The following is an 11,430-nucleotide window of genomic DNA, read 5'->3' on the forward strand; positions in this document are numbered from 1 at the left end:
GAAAACACCGGTAAGCTTGCAGTTTAGCGATCTCCACTTCAATATTCTATTCTCAGAAAAGTGTGATTTATCAAGTGTTCATTTATGAAAGAGAGAGAGAGAGAGAGGCTGTGTATGTATGAATTACATGAAGCTGTGGCTTTAATTCCTTTAGAAACGATGATGTTACCAGCTTCTTGTTGAGAAAGATAATGTAGCTCTTCAGTGATTGCGCGCAGTGTGAGTGACTAAACGTGTGTGCGTGATGTACAGTGAAGACAGCGCATTAGTTTAGAACTCTTATCTTTTTTTTTTTTCAACGTAGAGAGTGTGTTGATTTGTGCAATGATAACCTACCAACAATGCTAAGATGATTTTAATATATTATAATGAGTACATTACAATATAAATGTATTAGAATGAGTACATTATTATTTATGGGCTTAAAAACAAGATGCAAACAATCAAGAATATTGTACCTGGTGGGGAGTGCACAATGTAAACTTGAAACATATGCCATTACCTATATTGTGCTGTGGTACAGTTATGGAGGCCCTTCATAATGCAGAGGTCAAGTGCCTGTTCTGCCAATAGTTAGCAATGGCCCTATGGTATGCAGTGTTTAATAAACAGCTGTTTTACTAAATTCTGCTGAGGTGAAATTCAGTGCAGTCCTGTATCGTGATATGTACCGTATCGTGGCATATGTATCGTGATATGCACCGTATCGTGACTTTGCTGGTGATACACAGCCCTACCACCCAGTACTTTTCATTAAACCATGCTCACAGCTCGAAGACTTTTCAATAGCAGGCCACAAAATTATTAACAACAAATAAGCGAGGAGGATGCACGGCATACTGGGAGTTTGGAGTTACAGTGAAGACAGCGCATTAGTTTAGAACTCTTATCTTTTTTTTTTTTTAAACGTAGAGAGTGTGTTGATTTGTGCAATGATAACCTACCAACAATGCTAAGATGATTTTAATATATTATAATGAGTACATTACAATATAAATGTATTAGAATGAGTACATTATTATTTATGGGCTTAAAAACAAGATGCAAACAATCAAGAATATTGTACCTGGTGGGGAGTGCACAATGTAAACTTGAAACATATGCCATTACCTATATTGTGCTGTGGTACAGTTATGGAGGCCCTTCATAATGCAGAGGTCAAGTGCCTGTTCTGCCAATAGTTAGCAATGGCCCTATGGTATGCAGTGTTTAATAAACAGCTGTTTTACTAAATTCTGCTGAGGTGAAATTCAGTGCAGTCCTGTATCGTGATATGTACCGTATCGTGGCATATGTATCGTGATATGCACCGTATCGTGACTTTGCTGGTGATACACAGCCCTACCACCCAGTACTTTTCATTAAACCATGCTCACAGCTCGAAGACTTTTCAATAGCAGGCCACAAAATTATTAACAACAAATAAGCGAGGAGGATGCACGGCATACTGGGAGTTTGGAGTTGAAAGCTTTGCCTTGAATGAGTTTAAGAGAATGTCTTCCTCGCATTGAGTCGCGCCCGAGGCCGGGGTCTTTACTTTGGCTGTCTCCCAGGGCATGCCCTCTCCGTCTGCGGTTTATGCCAGTTCACCCGAAAGCCTCTCGCAGTGTCATGAAGAAACAGGAACGAGATGAAGGAAAAACATTGGGGTTGTAAAAGACTCTGTGCTGTCCTGGGTTCAAATTAATGAGGGTTGAACGCTCTTGAGATAAATTTAGGCTTTTATATTTAATTATAGCCTTCTGCAGTGGTTGAGTGCGGATAAATCACACGAGTATTGTGCTTCAGGGTTGTTTATAGCATTCTTTATGGTTTTTATTTTTGACTCATGAGTTGATATCTTTTCCTAATGGCAATGAGAAGTTGAAAGAGAAATAAGACTTAATAGTTGGATCATATGAAGTGCTCGGCTGGGAAACGACTGCTTTGAACCCTTGTCGCTCTTTCATGTAGGTAGCTTTGTCACTGCCTGCCTTTGAGTTTTTCACCTTCAGACTTGTTGCTTGACACCCGCTCTCTGTGCATGACTAAATCAGATGAGCGAAAGATTAACATCTTTTGATCAGCTATCGCACTGACATCGACTCCGACACTAAATTAATGTTTTATTTTGTATATGTGATGAAAAACGGTATTCAAATGCACAGTCTAACTCGCTTGCCAAGAAATGTCATCTGGTGGCTTCGCATGAACAGTAATGTGGAATATCTTTAGATCTGATTGCAGTTTGATCTGGAATGTGGTTGTGTGATGCATGTTTCCCAGGTTCGGCATCAAGCGCTACAAGGATAGTTCGTGTAAAAATGAACTTTCTGTCATCTGTTATTCACCATCATGTCACATGACTTGCTTTCTTCTTTGGAAAGCAACAAAGAAAAAAAGACGCTTTGAAAAATGTTTGAAAAACTTTTTATCCGACCAATGAAAGTCCAGAAATACTGAAAATACTGGGACATTTTTCAACATGTATTTCGCAAAAGAAAAAAGTCCTACGTGTTTGGAATGACATAAAGATGAGTAAACTATTTTTTTTATTTTTGGGTGAACTCTTAAGTTGTTGAAGGGCTATTTAGACTGGGGATAAATTAATGGGTTTTTTTCTAAAATAGCAGCAGGTATAAATTTGGTTCTGTGATGAATATTGATCTACAATTACACTACTATTCAAAAATTTGGGGTCAGTAAGAATTTATTTTTTTATTTTTTTCTAAGAAAATAATAGTTTTATTTAGCAATATTCAGATCCATTAAATTGATTAAAAGTGACAGTAAAGAAGTTTATAATGTTACTTAATTTTACGATTTTTAAAATGCTTTTTTATATAGAGATTGTGCTCACACAAAGCAATTTATAGCTGATTATATTATATTATATGTTAAAAATGGATATTTACTGTAAGACATTCAGTGAAACATTTATACTGACTACAGATGTTTTAATTTAATGCTTTAAGAATTTATTTTTAAAATGGACTTTTCCTGGTCTGGAAATCACAATTTCAATTTCTTTTTTTTTTCTTTTTTTTATAAAAATAATACGTTTATTCAGCAAAGATCCATTAAATTACCGTAAAAACATTTATAGTGTTACAAAAGTTTTATATTTCAAATAAATTGTTCTTTTGAACTTTTCGTTCTTCAAAGAATCCTGAAAAAAATGTGTAACCGTTTCTATAAAAATATTAACCAGCACAACTGTTTTCAAAATTCCTAATAATAAGAAATGACTCTTGTACTGCAAATAAGCATATTACAATGATTTCTGAAGGATCATGTGACACTGATAACTGTAATGATACTGCAAAATCAGGAATAAATTATATTTTAAAATATAAAGCAGTTATTTTAAACTGTAATAATATTTCACAATAGTACTGTTTTTACTATATATTTGATCAAATAATTGCAGCCTTGGTGAGCATAAGAGACTAAATCTAAAGCTTCAAAACTCCAAATGTTTGAACGGTAGTGAACATTCCCAGCCGTCTTTCTCTTTAGTGTTGTTGTGTGTTAGCGTGCGACTGCATGTGTGTGTGAAGTTAAATGAGTTTGAGTACTCAGGTTGGTGTATGTTCATACAGCTGTGGTCGTGTCCCATCATTACATCTGTTCGTCCCGCTCACCCGCTATTCACAAACAGCCGTGCAGAGCTGTGCAGCGACCCCGTCCTTAGCAGGCCGAAGACAAACTGCCTGCCAGCGTGCTGATATTATCCCTCTCCTGCATCCAGGGGAGGCAGCATGTTGGAATCCTTTCATTCGAACTGTCTTGAATATGATAATCTGGGGAAATCACAGCAAACAGGTATTTCTCCACTTAAACACACGACAGGGATGCGGCCCCCCTTCCCCCTGCACCATACGGGGCCACCGGCCCTCCTCACACACTCTGTGCCAGCTGCATGTGACGTGTTAATTTTGCATTTGCGTGGATTCTTTGAGCTATTATGCTAGATTAGAGCTCAGGAGGGGCCTAAAATGCCCATGTCACTTTTGATTGAGCAAATCCACATTCCACTACTATAACTCAAAACCATGATTAATCAGTTAGTTTGGCTTTTTTCCTTTTTGATGTAAATCATTTTACATGTACTGTAATATATTCAGCTCTGGTGATTAGGGTATATGATGTCTGTCCAATATATGCAGATTATGTAACTCCACATTCATATGCTATCTCTCTTATGGAAAGTCCTGCTAAAACCACCTTAGTTGCTGGTTTTATTGCTGGTCCAAGCTGGTCCTTTATAGTTATTAGCTGGTCCAAGGTGGTCTTAAAGATGATGGATTTAGTCTAAATGTTACATCGTCATCTAGATTATTACAGGGTTTCTACAGTCATTGAAAATCTGGAAATGTCAGGAAATATGTAATAAAAAAAAAATCTAAATTAAAATGTCCATAATAAGTGTTCATAAGTGTTCAGTTTTAAAATATGTAATCAGCTATAAATAAATTTTATAAAAAAAATATATATAATAATAATAATAATAAACCTATAAATAAATGAAAGTTGTATATAAATAATTTTTTTTTTTTTGGGTTTCTACAGTCATTGAAAATCTGGAAATGTCAGGAAATATGTAATAAAAAAAAAATCTAAATTAAAATGTCCATAATAAGTGTTCATAAGTGTTCAGTTTTAAAATATGTAATCAGCTATAAATACATTTTATAAAAAATAAATAAATAATAATAATAATAATAATAAACCTATAAATAAATGAAAGTTGTATATAAATAATTATAATAATAATAATATATATATATATTTTTTTTCCTTTATTATGCTTCAAACTTTGTGCTTGTCTGAGACTAGTCAGTTAGTGGGAGCTATTTAGTTTTATCTCCAGTAAAATGTAAAGATTTACATCATAAAAATGATACTTGCATGGCACTAGGGCTGCACAATTAATCCAATTTCTAATCGCAATTACAATTATGGATGCCACAATTACGTATTCGTTCAAAGCGGCAATTAATCGTTCAAAGTCCACTTATGTTATTCGTTACACTTAAGATATGTTTTTTTCTTTCTACATGTTATCTTAAGGGTGTTTCCATTGTTTTAGTTTTAGTATAACATTATAATACCATTCATATTTTTATAATTTAAAGAAGAAACCAATCCGATGTATAGTTGACATTTGAGGCTTAATACTATAGAAAAGCACTAAAGGTTGCCCTACCTGGCACATGTAACGTTTCAGCATTTACAGTATTTAATATTCCAGTATTTAATCAAAAGATGTCTCCATATTCATTCATAGAGGCTGGATTGGCCCTGAATATAGAAACCAAAATGTGTAGAAATCTTATGGGTAAAGCTGGCAGACCACCGTAGACCAGCAAACAATCAACTACCGTATTCCAAAAAGCTGCCAAGACCTGGTTTTTCTAGCATGGTGAGAGTTGGCTTGGAGAATCAAATAAGTGAAGCCGTCCCGGTTCTCTACGAGGCGCTCACTGAGAGAGTGTGAAGTGGCCGAGATCATGTTTTCTGTCGACACACTCCTGCCGAATCCATCAACAGGAGAATCTTCCACCCCCAATTCCAAGCGAGCCCGCAATCCCTGTTCATCGCCACGGTAATGTCTTAAGCCTGAATGGCAAATGAATATTTTTGCAAATATATTGCATGATTTTACAGTACAGGGCCTTCAAAAGATACAAAAGTGGTAAACCAAGGGCAATAATCTCTCAGAAATCATTCTGCGTGACCTACATCAGTTTTCATTTTACTTTTTATGCACAAGCGATTTCAACAACGTGCGCAGCTGCTTTGGGGACCGCGAATGTAATATCGATCGTGCGTGTTTGCCAATAAGTTTTCTTTCTTTTAACATTAAAACATCACCTCGTGCAAAACGCCACAGACCTGAAGTCTCACCTCCGCGTGGAATGAAAGCGGTTAAGCCCGGAGCAGATTAGACTCTAAATCGCTGAATGTTGACAGAAGGGATCTCATTAATTTTCAAGGATGAAAAAGAGTAGCCACTCCTCAGAAGGGAGCAGTGTGTCTTTAATGCCTTTGTTTTGCTCTCCTGTGAACGTGTGTACTTCTCTGATGGTCTAATGAGGGACGCAGCACTCATGCTTTGGTACACATGGCATCTGAAGCCCAGTGAATCAGTAATCACTAGTAAGCATAAATACCCGTCTCCTTGGTGAGAGCATCTTAAAGGAGAACACATGGCACTGCATGAAAGGAAGAGTGTGCTTCAGAAATCAACGTAATTGAGTATGACAGGAAATATAACTGGTTACCTCAAAGAAAACGTAGCCAAATCAACAAATGATATCAGGCATCTGTTTTTGGAGAACATATAGTATAACAAACATCCAGAGAAGAACGTGGGCCACAAAGTCTCCCACTAGTAGTTTTTTTTTGTTTTTTTTACTGTTTAACATAATTCCTTCATTGAATTGTTAGAACCAGTGTTGTTTTAGTATTATTTATATAGTAGAATATTTACTATTATTATTTATATTATATACTATTATAATATTTATTATTTTAATATAATTATTTTATTTATACAATTATATTTATTATTATAATTGATAGTAATAATTATTTCTTTATTTTTAATAATTGGAATAAATTCGGTTATGTTTAAGGTAGATGCCATCATATGTTGTATTATATATATATATATATATATATATATATATATATACAGTATATGAAGAGTTTGGTTCCAAAACGCTATAAATCTATTTTGATTAATTTGAGTAAAAATGTGTTTTCTTTACCAAGAAAGTGGCAAGATGAAAACCACTATTTTCTGTTTCAAACTTTCACATAGCATCTTTAGGTTATAATAACATAAAAAATTCAAATCCAGATTTTGATTCTGAACTTGGTCAATACTAATCTTATATACAGGCACTGGACTGAAAATACATTCAATCAATCATCGCTCCCAAAATTAATTCAACAGGTCATCTTGTTAATGCTATAAATGAATTACAACAATAAAAGAAAATTTCACGATGAACATACATGAACAAAAATATCACATTAAACCACAGAAGTTCCAAAAAGACATTTCACTTACATTCAACTTCCAAAAGTGCATTCATCTTTGCCATGTTACATTCATTTAGTTGACTAGTGCTATACGCTGTATTAACAAAAACATTAATGGGATAAATAAAAACACTTACACTGACAAGCTACGCAATATCACATTCATAATCGAATGCGACTCATCTGCGATTATGAACGTGATATTGCAGTGCTCTGTGTATTAAATGCCGCTCCATCTGAAAACACGTGATGGAGATTTACTATTAATCACAGAACCGGCTTTACTGACGAGATGCGCATGACAATCACATGCGATTTATCGTGCAGCCCTAAGTTTGTTTGTTGATCACAAAGTAGATGAGGAAAACTAGGATGCCGGGTGTATTCAAAGCGCCGCCATTACTATCTAGAGTGTGTGGAATGGTGCGCTGTGATTGGTTGAGCGGATATAACGCATTCTGCAGAGAAGGGAAACTGACGTTTGTCGCGGTTTGGAAAAAAAGAACATGACAGAACAACTCTGCGGATATCGCATTTTACGTAAAATTAAAAATTAACTTTTAATAGTTACTACTATTATAGTATTTATTAATGTATTATTATTATTATTATATTTAATATTACTATAATTCAACTTAATTTTAGTTAGATGTCAATGCAACATTTCTATTTATTTTATTTAGATTTTTCATCTAATATTTACATTTTATTTTATTTTCTACCAGCTGTCTTTCATTTATCGAAAACTATTTTTATTCGTTTTAGTTTTGTTTTTAGTTAACAAAAACAATACTTATTATTATAGTTATGCTATATACTATTATAGTATTTATTAATAGTTTTTTCTTCTTCGTCTACTTATTATTATTATTATTATTATTATTATTATTATTACAGTATACTTAATGCTTTATTTCAGTTACTGTATATGCCAAGGCAACATTTCAATTGTTGTTCTAGTTTTTTTTTTTCCGTCTAATGTTTTTCATCTAATATTTATATTTTAGTTTTTAATATTTTATTCCAGAATTATTTCAATTACCATGTAAAAAACCAAACAAAAAAAACGGTTTTAGTTAACAATAACAATGCAATGCAATTCATTCTGTTTGTTTCTTGTTCCCCAATAGTGTCTGCCCAGTTTTGGACCGTACCTGCAGGAAAAGAAGGAAGCGATTGCGAACCACAAAAAGAAACTGAGAGACTTCACTGACAACACTGTTTCCACCCAAGGAATGAGAGTTTACACTCCCAAGGGTCCTGTGCCACAAGTTCAAGTAGGTTTTCTTATATTATACACTTGCTTACAGATCATTAAAGCTCAGAAACTATTTTTCTCCTGAAAACCTTTTAGCTTTGGTCTGAAGTTCCAATATATTTGTGTTTTTTATGCTCAGGATGTGATAGCCAAAGCTCTGAAACACATCGGCGCCTTTCAAGAGCTCAACATTGAGGAGCAAGTGCAAGCTCTGATCGATCCGGAGATGTGCGTTAACTGCGGGAAGTGTTACATGACCTGTAACGATGCTGGATACCAGGTGCGTACCTCCCTCCATCCGCCCACCCGCACAGAGACACGCGTACACTGTTTGTTCCCACACAAACCCATAGCTCCTAGCCTCCGGCTGTTCAATTACAGCTCCTGGCCTCTCCAGGGCTCAAAGACTTCAGCTAGTAGCTTTATAAACCATTTCCAGCTCTCAACAACCAGCAGTTTTCAGCTTTAGCTAACAGAGTAAGGTTTACATTAGTACAAACAATAAAAATATGTCATAGAGCGGGCAAAAATGTAGCCTAGCAGTTAGCATACATGCTTAGCATTCTGTATTACTTCAAAAAGCGAAGTTAATACTAAAAATGCTATACAAAGTACTAAACTAAAACCAATATACTAATATTTAAGGTTCTACCCTGACATACATGTACATAAAAATAAAAAAACAAAACAAGTTCTGCTATAGCACCTCTTACTGGCAGACTAAAGATCTCATTAGCGCACCTGATTTTCCCTTTAGAGACTCTAATGAATATTAACACTGAAAACTGCAATGTCCCCTTGTGCTTCAGCCTGCAGAAGAACGGCAAGTGGGATGGCTCTGACAGTTTTATTAAAGTATTCATCTCACCCTCTCCTGTTAAATAAATGTCCCTTGCAATTTATCATAAGGGTATTGATGAAGTAGAGTGCGGGTTTTATCAAAGCAGTAATTGTTCACAGTGACGCTCATTGTCTGTGAGTGGATCTCTAAGAGGAATTACACATTATTAATGCTTTCTAATATAGAGGAGCATTCATCAGCATAATGTGTCACGATCAAATAGGTGGCCCATCAAGCAATACAAAACAGCACTCTGTCGCGCTAGCGGCAATCCGGTTATGTTTGAAAAGGTGCCCGTACTCGCTTTCAGCTGCCAAAATAATGTCTAATCTTCCTGCCGTACAAACACAACATTTTACTGATCGTTTTAGCAGTCTAATATAACGGTTAGATTGCTGGGCGTTCCTTCCTCTTCTCTGTAGTGTATTCACATAAAAAATTATATTTTGCATAAAGTGAAGCCTAATTTTAGGCCCATTTAAGATTTTTCATTTTGTGGCATTTTTATGACAACTACACAAATGTCCCTCTCAAATTCTCTTTAACTTTGCAATAACTTTGAGTTTAATTCAAATTAAAGATATTTTGCTTTACATTTTTATTACAGTGATTTTGTATTTTATTAAGTAATAATAAAAAAATGAATTATCCACATTTTAAAACTTGCATTAACTTTAAGGTTTTTTAAAGATAATTTGCTTTACATTTTCATTATTTTAATACAGTAATTTTGTACTTTATTACAGTAAAATAATAATTATTATTATTTTATATATAATTTATTAATCATCTTTAAACTAGTTAAAATAAAAAAATAAAAGGTAGATACTACAAATATTATCATGATTTATACATTTAAATAATATTTGCCATTTTTTGTATTTTTGCTATGTTTATATTTCAGTAATTTTTTATTATATTATTATAAAATAATATCATTATATTATTAAAATTACTAAAAAGATACAAAAAATACTGCCATGATGAATAAATAACATTTAAATGCATCTTTTTTTTCATTTTGCATTACAAAACAATAACAAATATAATTTTTCTTATTTTGATTTTGTGAAATGTGTGAAATATGACCCATATGACATGTTCCTGACAGGTTTCATACATCTGTGTGATTCGGTGGAGGGACAGCACACAGTCTTTGTTGCATTTGTATTGTGTGACGTCCAGCCGTAGCAGGTTGTCGCCTCTGGTGAGGATATAATGATTCTAATGTCTCTGTGTCTGGCAGGCCATTGTGTTTGACCCCGAGACTCATCTCCCCACAATTCAGAACAGCTGCACCGGCTGTACTCTGTGCCTCAGCGTCTGCCCCATCGTCGACTGCATCAAGATGGTTGCCAGGACAACGCCTTACGTGCCAAAGCGAGGCCTCCCTCAAGCCGTGGAGCCCGTGTGCTGAGAGAAATCCCAGACAAAAAAAAAGATTTAAATGTCTACATCACAGCATCGAATTTACTTGGTAATTGCAGTGTGAAGAATTAACTTTGTTGTAAAGGAGGGAAAGCAAATAATTAGATTTAAAAAAAAATAATTGCCTTATATTCAGGAGCCAATTATCCAGAAATAATCTTAGGGGGTGTAAAGCGTGGTGTTATTTTGAAACAATAGCGAGGCGATTTGTCGAGGTGAAGTTCCTGCCTCTCTTTCTCTGAGGGCTGATGGGAATGAATCTGAGCAGAGGGAATAGTGGCTGTTTATGCAGATGTGAGAAGACCGCGCTGTATCCTTTAACAAGAGCCACAATGATGGATCGTCCACTACATCCAGAACAGAATGCAATCACATATACAAGAGCTGCTGATGGGAAATGAGGAAATGAATGGATTTTAATTGAATGGTGGATGGTTGGGCTCGGAATCACACTCGACGTTGTTGTCCATGTCATATGATGATTAGAAAAGGTGTGTTTGATGTTATACATGCTGTATTGTATCCAAAAAGCCAGTATACTTCTAAAACTAAACCTAAAGTATTAGTTACCCACTCTTATTTCTAATTGACATTAATTGTATTTATTTCCCTCTAAGCCTTAATAACAAATATGGTTGATTTTGATTGCATTAGCCGTCTGGACAGGGTCATTTAGAGAGCCGGGCTACATCAGTAATATGCTGAACAGTTTGAGTAAAGGTCATCTATGACTATTTCCAGACATTAGAGATGAAGACTAGCTGTTATTCATCTTGGACCTAAAAGGTCAAGTCTGACCACCTCTATCTCAACAAATACACGGCCCATCCATACCGCACATACAAGCCCCTAGCTTGCTCTCTGTGATACA

At 34.9% G+C, this 11,430-nt stretch overlaps 1 protein-coding gene across 1 annotated transcript in view; it reads left to right on the top strand.

The window, feature by feature from the left end:
* LOC107590279 (dihydropyrimidine dehydrogenase [NADP(+)]-like) overlaps positions 1 to 11,082 on the top strand; it is a 199,565-nt gene extending 188,483 nt beyond the window's left edge. The window contains 3 exon segments of the mRNA XM_016278981.1: positions 8,163 to 8,309; positions 8,430 to 8,570; positions 10,378 to 11,082. Coding sequence (XP_016134467.1) covers positions 8,163 to 8,309; positions 8,430 to 8,570; positions 10,378 to 10,548 — 459 coding nt within the window. The 3' untranslated portion in view covers positions 10,549 to 11,082.
* The last annotated feature ends 348 nt before the right edge of the window (positions 11,083 to 11,430 follow it).

The sequence above is a fragment of the Sinocyclocheilus grahami genome, unplaced genomic scaffold, assembly GCF_001515645.1.
Source record: "Sinocyclocheilus grahami isolate Dianchi unplaced genomic scaffold, SAMN03320097.WGS_v1.1 scaffold126.1, whole genome shotgun sequence".
NCBI classification, from domain to species: Eukaryota; Metazoa; Chordata; class Actinopteri; order Cypriniformes; family Cyprinidae; genus Sinocyclocheilus; species Sinocyclocheilus grahami.